Raw genomic sequence first — 18,492 nt, forward strand, 5'->3', positions numbered from 1 at the left:
TAAGCAAGGAGTTAGTGTTATTGATTCAGCATATCAGTAGTCACTAATTAAGTGTTTGAGCAATGATGGGAATACTGCTAAGCCCTCATCTTAGCTCCCATTAAGCCTACGTATGACTTATTCCCATTATCTTGGCATGAATATTTTGCCACTAGGAATATCATCCCTCTGTTCATGTGTTTCAGTAATTAGATTTTTGCCCTGTTCATTATGGATTCACCCCTCCACAAGTGAAATATCTGAAACCTTGATCATTCTTTTAAGATATTCTTATGTAAAGTTTCAGCAGCAACAGCACAAAGGTGATTCTAGCATGTTTCGAACTGCTTCCAGTGTGAAACTTAATCTGAAAGATAATTTCATTGCTATCTTTTACACTGTCTTTCTTTACAACCACTTACATTAAACACAAGGGTGTAAGATCATTAAACAACGACATAGTGTGGGAAAAAACCTAGTTGTGCTTTCCTTGTATTGGAAAATAATATGTAATATAAATGTATGTGGATGCTGTAATTATGAATAACCTACACAGCAGTTGTGGATGTCCTATCACAAGAAAGATGGAATAAAATGTAATCATGTCAGTACAGGGTGTAATAAATAAAGAGTAGCAAAACTGGTCAGTCAGTTAATGACAACTATCTTGAGTCATTAAAGGTATGATCGGACATACTAAACCACTTTCACCAAAAACAAACAGGTAGGAAATCAAAAATAAAAATAAATATTCTGAAATTAAAAATTAAGCAGAAGCTCAGAACTCCAAATATATCATGTTTATTTACAGAAATTAAGAACAATATCCACAATGGAAACATCTTTGAAATATAACACAATACACAATAAAAAAGAATGCTCACTTGATTTATTTATTCAGTACAATAAAAATTTAATGATTTGGATTAAATTCATGTATTGAGTTATCACATTCTGAGCTCCAAGTGGTGTTCTCATGTATATAAATAATGGTAATCAATCTATAACACCTAATGTTTACCTATTTCATTCTGTGTAGTGCTTACACAGTATTAAATGCTGAATAAATAATTGAGAGCTTTGGTGCATAACACTTATCTATATTACCTCTGAATCATGTACAGAGTTATGAAACAATAAAATTTCACAAAAAAATATACCTATTGCACACTGGTATAAATGGCAACCAAGCACAATGAATTTGTTAGATTACACATTTTTGCTTGTGACATGTTGATGCACTGATGAGCAAAAAGTCATGTACACTGTCCACCAGCAGACTGAATGTCGCTTGTTGTAGGCATGTGATGCAGTAAGTAAATCAGCAAATCAGAAATAAACAAGGATTTATTCTACCAATGAGATGGGTTGTGAACATGTAAACCCAATGACATAAGTGACTTTAGCGAAGGGCAAATTGTTCTGGCATGACAACTGGGAACTAACCACCTGAAAGACGTGAAGCTTGTTGGCTGGTTGTATGCTACTCTTATGAACATCTGTGGAAAGTGGCTGAAGGGTGATAAATCTATAACATGATGAAAAGGTGTAATACATCCACTAATACATCCACACTTCTTCAGAAATCATGGATGTCAGGGGCTTGCCTGCTCTGTGAAGCTGGACAGGTAGCAATTTGTGGCACATATAATGATGGAAAACAATTGTGGTGCAGCCACACAAATGTTGCAATACACAATGGAGGCAACATTATGCTATGGGGGCGTTCACCTGGGATCCTTTAGGATATCTGGTAGTAATCAAATGTATCATGACAGCTGCAGACTAAGTGACCTTTACTGTGACTGCATATATTTTTTTCATGCCAAATGTGCTAGCCCGAAGTGCAGGCATCTTCCAGCAGGGTAACTCTCCACATCACATGACCAGAATCGCTCCACAGTGGTCTGTGGTGCATGGTAACTAAAACTGATGTCTCAACCATGCTATTTACATCTGTGATATCAGGCAAAACGTCTGCATCCAAAAAACTACAAGGCAAAAATTTACAGAAACTGAGTAACCTATGTATAACTATCTGATGCAACAGTTCCAAAAACATGTGAACGAGTTGTCAAGTCCATATCATGAAAAACTGTGAATGTATAGTGATCCAAAGGTTGACAAACAAACTATTAAGCAGGTGATCATAAGATTTTGGTATATCAGCATATGTATGTTGCTATAACATATTTATTAATGGAGTAGTACTACTAACAGAACATGGATGTACACACTATTAGTTACCTATGCAGCAAATCTCTTGAGAAAGCATACCTAAGTAAAATAAGTGCCATAATCATAGTTCTCTGGTAGGGAGTTTCCTAGCCTGAGTGAAGTATGTCCCATGAACATATTTTTGCTGTCACTGTGCCTCTAATGCAGAGTGTCAAGTATCACATGATGACTATCTTTCTAATAATAAGCAGTAAATCGTCAAATCTCCTCGGCCTTACACTGAATACTACATGGTACTTATAATTACTGACACAGGTGAACAATTTATCACAATTCACAAACTTCTTGTCTCAAGTTTGATAAGAAAAATTGAGTTAACAAAAACAAAGTTGATTTATCTATCTGCAATATTTAACACTAAAGTTTCTTCACTTTTAAGGCTGCAGACTGGAGTTTTATATTGTCACACTATCTGTTACCACTCTGTAATACACATTGCTGCACTTTTTTCACAACTCTAACACATTTTAAAGTTATTGAATGGTCATCACACTTGTATTGTCTTCCTGCTACATCCGCTATTTTATAGGCGTTGAGGGCACCAGACAGGGAAACTGAATTGTTTGAACTAACACTTTCTTGTAGCTTTTTATGATGTGAAGTAATACATGTGTCTTGAGAGTACCCAACTGAGTGAAACTTCAGTCACAGATATCATATTTGTGGGGTCTCCTTCGAGTGCATACGAACGCTGTGTCTAGCAAATGATTTGCCTCAAATATCACATTTGTAAGGCTTATTCCTGGTGTGAATGAATGCTCATCTCTTGAGAATGTCTGACATAGCAAGAGATTTGCCACAAAAACCTCACTTGTTGGGCCCCTTTCTCGTGTGTATTATTGAATGCTGGTTGAGATTACAAGGCCTACCAAAAGATTTGCCACATACATCGCATTTGTAAGTTTTCTTTTCAGTGTGAATTAACGACTGTTTTAATGAATGTTTCTTTGAATGTTTCTTGAGGTCACAAAACATAACAAAAGATTTATCACAAATATCACATTTGTACGGCCTATTTCCAGTGTGTATTAATTTGTGTCGGTTGAAATAACCTGACGTAGCAAAAGATTTGCCACATATCTCACATTTGTGTGGTTTCTCTCCACTGTGAATTAATGTATGTGTCTTGAAAGCCCACAACACAGCAAAGGACTTGCCACAAATATTGCATTTGTGAGGTTTACTTCCAGTGTGAATTAATGAATGCCTCTTGAGAGCACACAACAAAGAAAAGGATTTCTCACAGACATCGCATTTGTGTGGTTTCTCTCCAGTGTGAACCACTGCATGGCTCTTTAAATTAGCCATCAGAGCAAAGGATTTGCCGCAGATTTCACATTTGTGAGGTTTCTCTCCATTGTGAATCAATGTGTGTTTCTTGAGAGCGCTCCACACAGGAAAAGATTTGCCACAAATATCACATTTGTGGGGCCTGTCTGCAGCGTGTATTAATTTGTGACGATTGAAATACGCTAAAGTAGCAAAATATTTGCCACAAATCTCACATTTGTGTGGTTTCTTTCCAGTGTGAATTAGTGCATGTGACTTGAGAGTACAGAGCAAAGTAAAGGATTTGCCACAAATATCGCACTTGTGAGGTTTCATTCTTGTGTGAACTAATGCGTGCCTCTTGAGAGCACCTAACGCGACAAAGGATTTGCCACAAATATCGCATTTGTGAGGTTTGTTTCCGGTGTGTATTAGCGAATGGGTCTTGAGAGTATCCAACACACCGAAGGATTTGCCACAAATCGCACATTGGTACGGTTTCTCTCCAGTGTGGATTAGAGAGTGTCTCTTCAGAGTACTCAACAAAACAAACGACTTGCCACAAATATCACATTTGTGAGATTTCTTTCCAGTGTGAAATAATATATGTGCCTTGAGATAATGTGAGCTAGTAAAAGATTTGCCACACATATCACATTTGTGGATTCTGTTTGCGGTACGTTCAGCATTGTGGGCGCTGACATTAACACTTGTTGGTAAAGTTCCATAATCACTTGTTATCTCTGCATCATTTGCCATACGTGTATTACATATGTCATTACAGGACTTGTTTGAAGCTTTCCAAGTTTCCTTATATGAATTCTCCTCATTGTGTTCTGTGACAGAAACTTCTGGCTCACTATACAAATAGATACTGCTTTGATACTCATCACTACAGCCATAATTTTCATGGTTGCCAACAGTTAAGACTTCATGATTCTCACTCGTTCTCAAATGCTTTTTCAAGCTTACATTACTGTGAAATACCTCACCACACCATTTGCAAACATACGAAGGTGGTTGCACACCATCAATATGCATAAACACATGCTTTATGAGTCTGTATTTTGAATGAAAGCTTTGTAGGCAGAAATTACAACTATATACATGAAATTCCTTTTCCCTCACACCAGAATCATATCTGGTGCCAAATGAGCTATCCTCATTCACAGTAAATTCTTCTGCATGAATACTGCACTCATGTGTTGATTTCTCCCTACGTACCTCCAGCTCATCCTTGAGCAGTCCATGGTGAAGAGTTTCTTCAAATGAAATGCCACAGCTCCCACCAGTACTCTGAATGAATCTGAAGAGTGAGGAGGAGAATGTTAATTATTGATATATATGAGACATACAAACCATATTTAAGTGTCCAGGACTGCAGGACACAAGTTGAAAGGGCATAAGAAATAACATATTTAGTAAATGTTAGTGACTTAAAATCATAATTTTCTACCAGAAAGAAAGAACTGATGAGGTAAAAGCGATTTAAAAAGAAAGTAAGCAGAGGAAATTCAATGTAGATTAACATGAGTCACTGCTGAGTTCATTTGGAATTTTTAGATAACAAATTACAATCTTTTTAAAATATTGTGCTGTAAGTTAACAGTCTACACCAATTTATTAACTGTATCAAAAATGTATCAGTTACATATTTAATTCAAAATTCTTAAGTTTAAGGTATTTTAGATTTAATTAAGAGAATTGATGAGTATGCACAATATTCCAACACTCTTTAGTGTTCATCTTCTATCATAATAGCTCTGTAAGTGCGTTTTTTTCACACTTTCACCTTTGGAAAGAAAGTGGTACAGTTACCAATGGTAAATTTATTTCAGCATGTAAAATAGAACTTCTTAGTTTGATTCCTAGTGAGTCAAGAATTATATTTTTATTGGGTATCAAGTATGGTTGTCCATCAGGTGGATAATGACCGTTCATAAACAAAAATCAATGTCACATCAATAAATGCAAAAAAAAAAAAAAAAAAAAGAAATTTCCATACTGATGAAAGAATGTGAACGACACACACATTACAGATGTTTTCAACCTAATTGTGTTCTTGGCACTGCAACTTACATGATGCTTTCCACAAATAGAAATGCTGTCTGAAAAGATGGAAACTATATTTTCCAGTGACCCTTTTTGAAAATTTTTAATGTTCCCAAAATCTGGTCAACTGGCAATGCAGAACACCACTGACTGAAAGACACAAGTATAAATGACCACATCGTCACCCATTAGACACAGTGCAGGCTGACATATTGAGTGGCAGTGATAACAACTAATGCATGAGCTACCCCTTTAGTATCTGGGTCCCATTATTCCACCTGTAATTAAACCCTTTCCCACAGAACAGAAATGTGTAATGCCTTTCAGGTTCCTAGTATGTTCATCATATTGGACATGAAAGATTACACACTACTGAGGGCATGCATGCTCCAGTGTTTTCCTTCTATTCTGACTAACTTTTGACTGTTTTGCATCCGGTTTGATGTATAGTTTCACTTGGTATGGTATCTGGCAAATTTCGAGTGTTTTTTAACTCTTAACTGGTATCATACTATTTTTTTAACGTGGATGATATGATGGTGTACGCCAGAATAATGAAGAATGAAATCCAAAAAATATGCAAATAAGGTTTCAAATAAATACGTTTCTCAAAGTACTACAAATACAACATATAATTAAATTTTTTTAGCTACACCAGTCTTTATTAACAACCAAGTACAAGAAACAATTTCTGTAAAACTTCAAGGATAAATAAATTTTGATTATTACCTCTTTTTACCTCACACATCAGCAGTACTGGTCACAGGTACATCTATGAACTACTCACGCAGTGATGATGGAAGTGCACAAGTTTGTCAACACACTGAGGTGTAGCGCTGTATAACGATCCTGCCTTGGAGGCAGTTAAATGGGAGATGTGTCTCAGAGCTGGATAGTGACAGATGGTGACGCGAGACTGGACACACACATAGTTTACGTATCAGCCGATAGAGGACAGTATTGGATAGGGAGACTGTGATTTTAGTTTTGATTGTGCCCATTAGAGTGCACTAAAGTAATAGAATGTTTTTCAAGAACTGTTGTAGTATTTTCATAAAGTGTTATGTCTTTTTGTGTATGTAAAATGTTAGAAAAGTGTTTTAGCAGTATGAATGATGTGTGAGTGTGGATTAATGTTAATATGAAGACAATTGTTTAACGAGTTATGTAGTAGGATTTAGTGTGGGAACATTTCGAAGAAGTTTAGATATGGAAAAAGGGGATTTTTGTAGAATAGATGTGTAAAATAAGTTTATGGTAAAGGGAAAGTTAATTCAGGTATAAATAACAATATTACATAACTTTATGCATAAAAAACCCTTCAGCATATTAGATAATTACGTCGGTAAAAAGTGCAGTCGTTAGGTTTACTATTTTGCGATTGGTTATTGATGACAATCGCGGATTGACGAGGGAGAGTGTTGTTTTGCTATTGGCTGTTGAATAAACTGACCAATGGTAAAGCAATATTCTTCGCGTGCCTTTCTCTGTTGGTAGAGAAGACTCAGTATTCTAGAGAGGAATCGAAGCCTAGCCATGAAAGAGATCAGACGTGTGCAGTAGTGGTTCCGATGGAAATGATAAGTTGCCGGATCTAGCAGTGTTTCATACATCAAAAGTGTTGGAAAGTGACGGCACAATTATTCCGATGTGCATGTCGAAATTTCGGAATTTTTAAGTGAATTTTGTGACGAGAAAAGACATATATTCCACGTGGCATATTGAGCAGGTCGGTGGCTAAAAACTGTGACTGCATTTGGTACCAACAGACTTAATATTTGGCGAGCGTTCTCAATCAAAAGCAATTAGTATTTTTGTAGCTATAACGTTTTCGGGGAATGCAACACCATAAACTTGCTAACGTGAGTGAAAGGGATTGTGAGTGACTGTGTTAAGACTAGCACGGGCTTTGCAGTGATACTGGTTCACCTAAGTTTCAGAATATATTAATTGAGGACAAAATTTCCAACCTTTCAGGTCCACGTCGAAGTACAGTAGGTTTCACTCGGCTTTCCTACTGATGATCTGCTGAGACAATGTTCACAGGTAGGTGCAGGTTCGTCGTAAAGGGACGGAAAGAACCGCGCCGCCGCAACACATATTACAGCCTGGAGAGTAACACTGCTGATGGTTTACAATGAATCTTAAAAACTGTGGCACTATAGCTCTTACCTCTACTTTATTCCTTCCTTTGTTCTCTCGATTCACAAACCAAACAGCTGTCATTATGAACAAAAAACATTTCTTATAGTACTGTGAAAAACATTACATTTGGTTCTCCCTACTAACGAAAGATTATCAATGTATTTGACGCCAGATTTGGAGACTGCTGTGAATTCAAGCAAGCCTGTTAAAGCTTTTATCTCAGAAACATCCATAGCATGCGACGGAGGTAGGTTCTAGAGAACATTTTAATAGTATCAAGATTTTGTTTCGTCACTGTTGAATCTCATCTAAAATACCTGCAGAGGAAAGTGTACCCTATTGCTTGTTCAGCATCAGGATTCCTATGCAACTCATTACCACAAGTCACAGGGCAGGAATCTGCAAAGCATCATCCAGTCCCCATTCTGAATTTGTATCACCAATTTCTATCATGTAATATTACTGTCATTCAGAATTTCATAAATCATCCATCCAAAATATATATTGAAGCATGGTTCACTTATTCTCAGAACTCAAGTCTGTCTAGGCTGGTTTCAATTGTGAGATGAACGTGCCACACACCACATACTGTACAAGACACTGGCAGAAGTCACCATAACTATTACGCTGCAATTATAAGAACAGACTGTAGATAAAAACCCCTATTGAATAATAATCATAGAACTTGCATGGTATGTCTGCAAGAAGTCATAGCGATTTTATTCTGAATTTACTGAAGGTGAAATTGTCCAAACAGCATCCTACTTTCATAACAAGAAGTCGATACTAGGTGTACCAAGTGTTTATAATTAAACCGATAGTGTCCCAAGTGCTGCAATATGGGGTCTATACATTACAGGATGCTTAAACATTGTAGAGTGTTCAGTAACTGATGTCCTCATGGAGTATGCTCAAACTTAATGTTTCACTTTCTCCCAACACATGAAAATATGGCGCTATAAAGTGTCAGAATATGGTGTCACTGCAGGGAAAGGGGAGAAACGATCAGACGAACAATAATGGGGGTTCTGGTATGTTTATTAGGACATGGTCAGGAGTTACAATGTGTTTAAGATGGTCTACTGACTCAGCAACATGCTGTACCCATAACATGACATGGCCAACAGTTGCCTGCAGCATGTCCGGTATTATCAGAATGATTGTCATCATATAATATCTTCCTGATCAGGAGAATCTGCATGCATGCCTGATAAATCTTTGAGATATCCTAACAGCCACACCTTGCATGAATTTAGGTCAGGGGATTTCTAAGGCTACTTATCTTGAAAAGGCCTTGATATAATGCAGATGATACTGAAGTTTTCATTAAGCATTTTTCGCTTCACAATTGACATGTCACCCCACCTTGCATCAAAATAATGGCATGGACACTGTTGTGCTCTGGAAATGCTGTTATCACGTGTTGGATAACAAGGTCCTTCAGATGTTCCTGTACACCTAACAGGTCCACAAGGTGTAATCATCTCAGAGAAACACTGAGAATGAGGGCACTTGTGAAACCACACCACAGTCACGTAAGTGGATGTTCCTGCACAACATTTGGGAAAGAAACCCATATGGCACAGTTCTGTGAATTCACAGGCCTGTGAGGAGTAAAATATACCTTGTCCATCCAAAGAATATTGCCCAGCCACACGTCATTGATTTCCATATGACAAAAATGAGGAGCAAAGTCACAATGTTGTAGCCTATCTTGGGGCTTCTTCTGGAGCACATTTTGAGTCTTATGGTGATCCTAATGTAGAATGTGCCACAAAATTTTCTGAACTGTTGACCAGGGGGGACGGGGGGGGGGGGGGAGGAGAGAGAGAGAGAGAGAGAGAGAGAGAGAGAGAGAGAGAGAGAGAGATAGATCTCCTCTGACAAATCTAGCACTTGCTGCAGAATTTCAGAATTTGAGGCATTTGCAGCATCATGGTTGGCTGTAGCTAAGAGCAATACCCTGCACCATTATAAATTCACCTCTTTCTTCAAATTTCTTGATCGTACTCTGTAGCACATTTATTGACATGGGGCCTCCTCTGTCATTTATTTCATTGATATTCCTGCAATGCAGTACTGCTATTGCTGCTGTTCTGATAAAACAACTGTACCAGCAGTGCACAGTGTTTCTTTTCAATAGCCACTGCATTATCTACATGATTACTCTGCAATTCACATTTAAGTTCTTGGCAGACGGTCATCTAACCACAATCATTCTCTCTCTCTCTCTCTCTCTCTCTCTCTCTCTCTCTCTCTCTCTCTCTCTACCATTCCACTCCCGAACAGCGTGCGGGGAAAACAAACACCTAAACCTTTCTATTCGAGCTCTGATTTCTCTTATTTTATTCTGATGATCATTCCTACCTATGTACGTTAGGCTCAACAAAATATTTTCGCATTCGGAAGAGAAAGTTGGTGGCTGAAATTTCATAAATAGATCTCGCCACGACGAAAAACGTCTTTGCTTTAATGACTTCCATCCCAACTCGTATATCATATCTGCCACACTCTCTCCCCTATTACGTGATAATACAAAACGAGCTGCCCTTTTTTGCACCCTTTCGATGACCGATCCCACACCGCGCAGCAATATTCTAACAGAGGACGAACGAGTGTAGTGTAAGCTGTCTCTTTAGTGGACTTGTTGCATCTTCTAAGTGTCCTGCCAATGAAACGCAACTTTTGGCTCGTCTTCCCCACAATATTATCTATGTGGTCTTTCCAACTGAAGTTGTTCGTAATTTTAACACTCAGGTACTTAGTTGAATTGTACTATTTATCGAGTAATCGAATTCCAACGGATTTCTTTTGGAACTCATGTGGATCACCTCACACTTTTCGTTATGTAGCGTCAACTGCCACCTGCCACATCATACAGCAATCTTTTCTAAATCGCTTTGCAACTGATAATGGTCTTCGGATGACCTTACTAAACGGTAAATTACAGCCTCATCTGCGAAAAACTTAAGAGAACAGCTCAGATTGTCACCCAGGTCATTTATATAGATCAGGAACAGCAGAGGTCCCAGAACGCTTCCCTGGGGAACACCTGATATCACTTCAGTTTTACTCGATGATTTGCCATCTATTACTACGAACTGCGACCTTCCTGACAGGAAATCACGAATCCACAACTGAGACGATACCCCATAGGTCTGCAGCTTGATTAGAAGTCGCTTGTGAGGAACGTTGTCAAAAGCTTTCCGGAAATCTAGAAATACGGAAGACTTGGAACTTCTTAACTAGGATGCATACTCCGACAAGAAAAAAATTCCCCAAAAATACAGTTTCTAGGTTGAATAACTTTTTTCCAGATGGAAGTACATTTTCCCATCTTAACAGATAATACTGTTTCCCTAGGGGCTGTAAACCTTATCAGTCCTTTGAATGGTGATAGATTTATAAACCAGTATTGAACTTTGTCACTTTAGGATTCTCAACCTAGAAAAAAAGCGTTTTTGAAAGATCTTACATGCATGGAAACATGTACATTACATATCACGAAAGTATGAACACAAATTCCACCAATTACACCACAGTAGCTCCCAAAGCACTGCAAACAAGATTGTGACGTGCTTTTGTTGGTCAAGCATACCTCGTGACACATGGTCTCACCAGCCAAAGACAGCAGACACTCAGAGCATTGGTTAATGTTATGAAGTCCGCCAATAATAGCATAAATGTTAAGCTGCACAAACACAAAAATAGAAAAAGTTAATTGTTTAAATTAATGTAAAAACAGTAAAACCACAAGGCAAGCTAAGCTTTCACACACAACACTGACTGTCAAAAATCATTTACTGTTTTTCTGAGTGTGTGGTTAGGCATGATCCTAAGAGCACCACCTTCAATAGCAACTGCTGAATATTTCCAACACGTACATTCATAAATTTTGCTGCTGTACATCTGACACGTCGTGGGTTACATGACTTAATCCATGTTCTGTAGAGTGCTTCAACTTTTCCCATAGTAAAGCCAGTTATATATGAAATCACTGAAGAGCTTCGCACTTTTCCTTGAAAGACAAATATACGTTCTGCCAGCATTATGGCACAATCTGTAATCAATGAAAGAAGTAAAATAAATATGATAGACGAACTTCGAAACTTGTACTTTTTTGCAAGCTACCTTTTTAAGATACATCAAACAAGTGTGGCATCAAAATTATAAATAATGACATAAATGGCTGGTCTTCTGGCCCCTAAATTTTTCTGCGTGGCAGGTCCTCAGCATTAAGTTTTGAAGGAGAGTCTAATCCTTTGCGACTTAAGAAAATCATCGCCCATTCTCACAAGTAACATCGTTTTACACAGAAGGGAATTTACTTTGAAACTAATGCTTCTGAAACCAACATTCGCAATAGTTTTCCCATGACGTTTTAGAAATCTAACCACTTGTGATGTCACACTCATCAAAACCAGGCCCAGGAATGAGACGTATTGAAAGTAATTTGTTGTTACAAAGTACTGCAAAGTCTTTAACAACGCTGTTGGCAGATGGTTGTGTGTGCACAATGTTTCGTTGTTGTAAATGGCGTTTTCTCTTGGCAACTAAAGTTTTATTTTGGTATTATTCTCTCGTTTGGGTCATTCCGTGTCAAATCAACCAATTGTACCACTTGATTTAAACCATAACCTCTCAGATTTGGATGATTTTTTTTTCAGGTAATGTACCACTACGACTAGTTTAAATTTTTCTGAACTTTAGTTTTAGAGTTTCAAGGGTTAAAAATAAAAAACCTCTGTTTCTGATCAATCGACTATTTGTTTTAAAATGCTGCAGCTCAAAAACTATACAACCTCGAGAGCTCAAACTTTCACCATTGTTTTCCTCTGAAAATTCCCTTCAATTTGATATGTAACATGACTATGCTACCTAAATCTGAAAATTTTAAACTATTTAAAAATTTTTTTTTGAAATTTCCAAAATATGTACCTTCGGACTTTTTTTTATAAAATTTGTGTGTGTTGTTCAATCTAATCGACTACATGCATGCAAAATTTCAAGATGGGATCTCAATGGGTTCTTGTGTAAAATAATATTTTACTACCGCAATGCACACTAGTTAGGTGAAATCCTAACAAACTTAAATTATTATGTTTGCCTTTTTATGCAATATTACCCTCTTATTGCTTGTTAATTCATTAAATGATATAGTGGTTTTAATGTAATGTTCATGATTATTTAACTATGCATCAGAAGGAAGTGAACACATTTTAATTGGTAATATACGTTCTACAAGTTAAAATTTTGAATAAAGCCACTCACCTTCATCCTTAGTTGTAAATGGCAGAGATTATCTTTTTCTTGGGTTTCCAGTGTTATTTGTAATCATTTACAACAAGTTCCTTATATTAGAAATTGGCATACAAGTAATTTCACTTGGGAAAAATATTAACTTGTTGATATTTGCATGGATAGAACTATTTCTAATACTAATTGGTATTTACAAAGTTAATACACATGGTATTTATACAACTTAGTATTTAATGACGGTAGGTGTAACAATTTAAACGTCCTTCTTTTATGATCTTTTAAGATATTTTTCCAAAGCAAGAGATGACAACTTCATTTCTTTAGCACTTAAAGTGTAGGTTCTTCCGGTAGCTGTTGTTGGATTCGCTGTTTGTAAAAGAGTATTTCCTGGGACATCTAATATATCTCTTGGTTGTGGATAGTAAAAAGAATGGGCTGGACCCTTTGGGTGTAGTAAATTTATTCGGTACATGTCATTGTATTTTTCTTCAATGCATCGTAGCCACCAAGAGATGTCATATGTTACTGTCACAAAACTAGCAGCAATATTTTCCATATGTGACAGTGTTATTTAGTTCAGTGTTGTCACATATTCAAGGGACTCATCCACACTTAAATGATAAAGGCTTGACAGTAATTTGACACATTGTGCAGGGTTTATACGATTGAAACTTGTGTGTTCCCACAGTCTTTTTTGATTCACTAAACCAAGGAAGTGAGTATTCTTTGGTCAGTTCATAGTCCTCTGTTGTGCAATATATAATGTCAATGTTTTTTGTGTGTTCCATAGCAAATACATATAAGTGATTTGGGTGTAAAGATTTGTTGGTCATGTGGCCTTTGTAAGCTGGCTTTAGCAGCTAGCTGCTTAACAGTTCCGCCAAGGCCAATGCATGCACTCTTGACATGGGATATTGCAAAGAACTCTGCCTCAACTTCAAAAGCAGTTTTATGCAAATAAAAGTGAGGAAGTTTTTCTTATTTTTATATTGTGCAGTGCTGTAATCAGAAAAGTAAGTAATCTTTTTAAGTGCAAAAGGCAAGGTTTCCTTTATTATTTCTAGCAGTTTTTTCTGGACTACATAGAAAGCGATTGTATTATGTTTAAGGCAACCTGATACAAAGACATACTGCAGATGTTTTAGTTTTCCCTCCCATTTATAATATACACTGAAAGGTTGCAGTGTAGCTTGGGTGGTAGTCCAGTGAAATGATTGTATTTCATCTTGTACTATGAAGGAGCAGTTTTCTGCAAAATCACAGTTGACTACTACATGGCCTTCAGTTAAATTGTCCTTCATTTCGCTGTAGTATTCTTTCTGCTGACTATCTATAAATGAATGAGTTTTTAGCTTCATTAGAGTGTCCAAAAAGTCATTCATAAAGTCATCAGTACTTTTTACTACAGTTTCCATCAAGCACGTATCTACAGTTACCCGCTTTTTGTAGGTAACTTAATCATATTGTCAGTTAACTTTGCATTCAACAGATCATAAAGTCTAGAGAAACCAGGACATTCTTTACAAAAATCCATAAAACATTGTTGCGATGCTGGATTGCAAATCATCTTGACTAGGCAGGAATGATAAGATTTCAACCTTGGTGTTAATTCACAAAACTTGGAAAACCCAATTGTGTTTGTTTCCTTAAATAATTGGTATATTTCTTGCAAATTTGCCAACACTAGCCTCTTCTGAACCTGGATCTTTCCATCTTTATTTCTTATGGTCACACAATCTTTTTTCACTGGCATCATTCTACTAACATCATCAGAATGGTAGAAGTCTTTTACACAGTCCACAATATTCTCATTTAGAGTTCTTCCAGGTTTAGGATTAGGATTTGACAAAAACCTTTTTTCTTTTACTAACAGTTTTACTGCATGAGCCATGTATTTTGTCACTCCAAATTCTTCTTCTATTTTCTGACAGCTCATAGGTAAGTTAGACAAGATCATCATGTTTTCACTTCTTTTTGTTGTTTGAGCAAACTTTTCTTTTAACTGTTGAATAATCTCTGATTCATCTTCAGGATGTTAAGTAATAACTTCTTCAGGGCTCGATTCTGGTAGTAAGTTCTTTTCTAAGCTCGACTTTATTTTATCAAGTTTTTTCTTTGTATAGGTAGGCACAGCAAACTTTTTCTTCTTTACTGGTGACTCACCAATGAGTTCCAGTGACTTGTTTAAATAGTCTACAGAAGATTGAGGATCAATGAAAGAATCTTTTACATTTTCACTACTGCGAGGTAAAACTAATTCTGTTTTGTGTTTGTCACTAACCTTTTTCCTACACACATAACGTATTTTCATGCCACTAATGATTCCTAAGTCTAGAGAACACATCCAGTCTGTTACATTTATTAGTGATTGCACACAGACTTTCTTATGTTGTTCTACTTTAAAAGGGCTACATCTAGCAGCAATAATCGGCCAATTCTTCTTAGATGCCATTTCTGTAAGTAACAAATTCTACAATATATATACTTAAACAACTACATTTCTATTATTTGGAACATTCTAGACAAAATATAGTAAATAATCGTATTTTATGTTTGATATATTACCACATACATGGCTTGGTGTACACTAAGATTACACTGCTCTATGCTAGATCACTTTGACAACACTAAAACACAGTACAATATAGAGCACTCTTAAGTTCTTTTGCTATTATTATTTCATATACATTTTAATGTAGGGTCGAGGCCCCACTTACGGCCACATTACTGATATGTTTTTAGGTTTTATCATGTTTAACTTGTAGGAAATGAAAATATAATACTTAATCTTACCTCTCAATAAATTAAGTTTCTACTGATGCTTTGTACAACATGTAGAATTAAAAAAAATTAATAAAAACAGATGTGTGTTACTTAACGAAAAACACTACATAACTTCTGCAACACAGATCTTTTCATTAAATGGTGACTTCAAACAAGACCAAACAAAGAAATGTATCTATAGACAATTGAACAGCACATTTCATATTGTTTATTATAATCTATGGTAGGACTGGCTGGTATTCCAAAGGAGCTTAAAATTGCACCCGTTACATCAAGGTGGCCGTAAGTGGGGTAGTGGCCAAAACTAGAGCCTTGACCCTATATGAAAATCTCACGTTTTTTATAATAAAAACTGAATGTGGTATAAAATCTTAAAATTCTTAAGTTGTTATTTTTCATATATCTTATTCTCGCATTAAAATATCATTTAATAAATAACAATGAGAGGGTACTGTTGCATAAAAAGGCTAACATAATAATTTAAGTTTGTTAGAATTACATAGGCCTACCTTAGTATTGATAGCCTTGAAATAGTCTGCTTCTCACGTCACTAATGTGTATTGTGGTAGTAAAATAGTATTTTATACAAGAACCCATCGAGATCCTGTCTTGAAATTTTGCAAGCATTTAGTCAGACTGGGCAACATATACAATTTTTATAAAAAATCTGAGGGTACGTATTTTGCAAATTTCAAAAAATGTTTTTTGGAAGTTTAAAATTTTCAGATTTAGGTAGCATAGTCATGTTACGTATCAAATTGAAGGGAATTTTTAGAGGAAAACAATGGTGCAAGTTTGAGCTCTCTAGGCTGTATAATTTTTGAGCTACAGCATTTTAAAACAATCATCGATTGATCAAAAATAAAGGTTTATCTGATATTTAAACCCTTGAAACTCAAACTAAAGGTCACAAAAATTTGAAATTTAAACTAGTGTTAGTGGGTACATTACCCGAAAAAAAAAAAATCATCCAAATCTGAGATATTTGAGACGAAATGACGCGTTTATGTTTTATTGCTTATTCTGCAGTGGTGGGCTAAATCAAAATTGTTTTATGGCATATCAGTTTTTACCGATCAAAAGTAGAAATATTTAACTGAAAAAAGATAATCAAAAATTCCTGAAATTCTGAAAAATCCCGGGGCTTCTACATTTCTCCCAGATGAGAAAAATTTTGGGTTTCGCCTCGATTTCTCAGTTGTTCAGGGGCATAGACACCCTGTTAATCCTTACACCAACAATCACTTCACAAAAGGAATCAACATATCACCAAGACTCAAACAGCATGCTGATGTCAAAACAGGAAACATTTGGCCTTCTGACTGATTGCAGTACGATATTTTCACCAGTTGCTAGAACATGGAACTATTATTCAGTATACTTCACTGTCAATGAACCGTAGTTTGCAACTAATTTACGATTTTTTCATGTAGTTGTTCCAGAGAGAGCATCAGGGAACGATTGACAGGAACAGGGGAAAGAAATACAGCAGACGAAGACTGAGTAGCTTTAAGAGATGAAAAAGTGAAGGCAGCAGAGGATCGAGTAGGTAAAAAAGGACGAGGGCTAGTAGAAGTCGTTGGGTAACAGAAAGAGATTGAATTTAATTGATGAAAGGAGCAAATATAAAAATGCAGTAAATGAAGCAGGCAAAAATAAATACATACATCTCAAAAATTAGATCAACAGGAAGTACAAAATGGGTAAGCAGGGTTGGCTTAGAGGACAAACGTGCGGATGCAGACACATATCACTAGGGGGTGAGATAGATACTGCCTACAGGAAAATAAAGAAGAAAGGAGAACCACTTGTATGAATATCAAGAGCTCAGATAGAAAACCAGTTCTAAGCAAAGAAGGGAAGGCAGACGAGTGGAAGAAGTATGTAGAGGGCCTATACAATGGTGATGTACTTGAGCACAATATTATGGAAATGGAACAGGACGTAGATGAAGATGAAAGATATGATACTGCACGAATAATTTGACAGAGCACTAAGTCGAAACAAGGTCCTGGGAGTAGACAACATTCCAGTAGCCTTGAGAGAGCCAGCCCTGACAAAACTCTACCATCTGGTGAGAAAGATGTACGAGACAGGCGAAATACCCTCAGATTTCAAACAGAATATAAAAATTCCAATCCCAAAGACAGCAGGTGCTGACAGGTGTGATAATTACTGAACCATCAGTTTAATAAGTCACAGCTGCAAAATACTGACACGAATTCTTTACAGACAAATGGAAGACCTGGTAGAAGCCAACCTTAGGGAAGATCAGTTTGAATTCCACAGTAATGTTTGAACAAGTGAGGCAATACTGACCTTATGACTGACCTCAGAAGAGAGACTAAAGAAAGGCCAACCTACGTTTCTAGTATTTGTACACTTAAGAGCCTCTCCCCGATGTTTGAGCAAGTAATTAAGGAAACAAAGGAAAAATTTGTGGTACGAATTGAAGTCCATGGAGAAGAAATAAAAACGCTGAGGTATGCCAATAACATTGTAATTCTGTCAGAGACAGCAAAGGACCTGGAAGACCAGCTAAACAGAACGGACAGTGTCTTGAAAGGAGGATATAAGATGAACATCAACAAAAGCAAAACAAGGATAATAAAAGGTAGTTAAATCAGGTGACACTGAGGAAGTTAGATTAGGAAATGAGACACTTAAGTAGTAAATGAGTATTGGTATTTGGGGAGCAAAATAATTGATGATGGTCGAAGTAGAGAGGATATAAAATGTAGACTGGCAATAGCAAGGAAAGTGTTT

The 18,492-nt window shown here is 36.5% G+C and overlaps 1 protein-coding gene across 3 annotated transcripts in view; it reads right to left on the minus strand.

Moving 5' to 3' along the window:
- The window catches only part of LOC126108968 (zinc finger protein 737-like), a 185,273-nt gene that overhangs the window by 33,157 nt on the left and 133,624 nt on the right, over positions 1–18,492 (minus strand). The window contains exon 5 of one of the 3 annotated variants that reach the window (XM_049914363.1): positions 4,711–4,792. In XM_049914363.1, the coding sequence (XP_049770320.1) occupies positions 4,711–4,792 (82 nt within the window). Of the gene's footprint in view, positions 1–803; positions 4,793–18,492 lie in introns of those variants that run through there. The other 2 variants (XM_049914361.1, XM_049914362.1) reach the window with 2 other exon arrangements.

Source organism: Schistocerca cancellata, chromosome 11 (genome assembly GCF_023864275.1).
Source record: "Schistocerca cancellata isolate TAMUIC-IGC-003103 chromosome 11, iqSchCanc2.1, whole genome shotgun sequence".
Classification (NCBI taxonomy): Eukaryota; Metazoa; Arthropoda; class Insecta; order Orthoptera; family Acrididae; genus Schistocerca; species Schistocerca cancellata.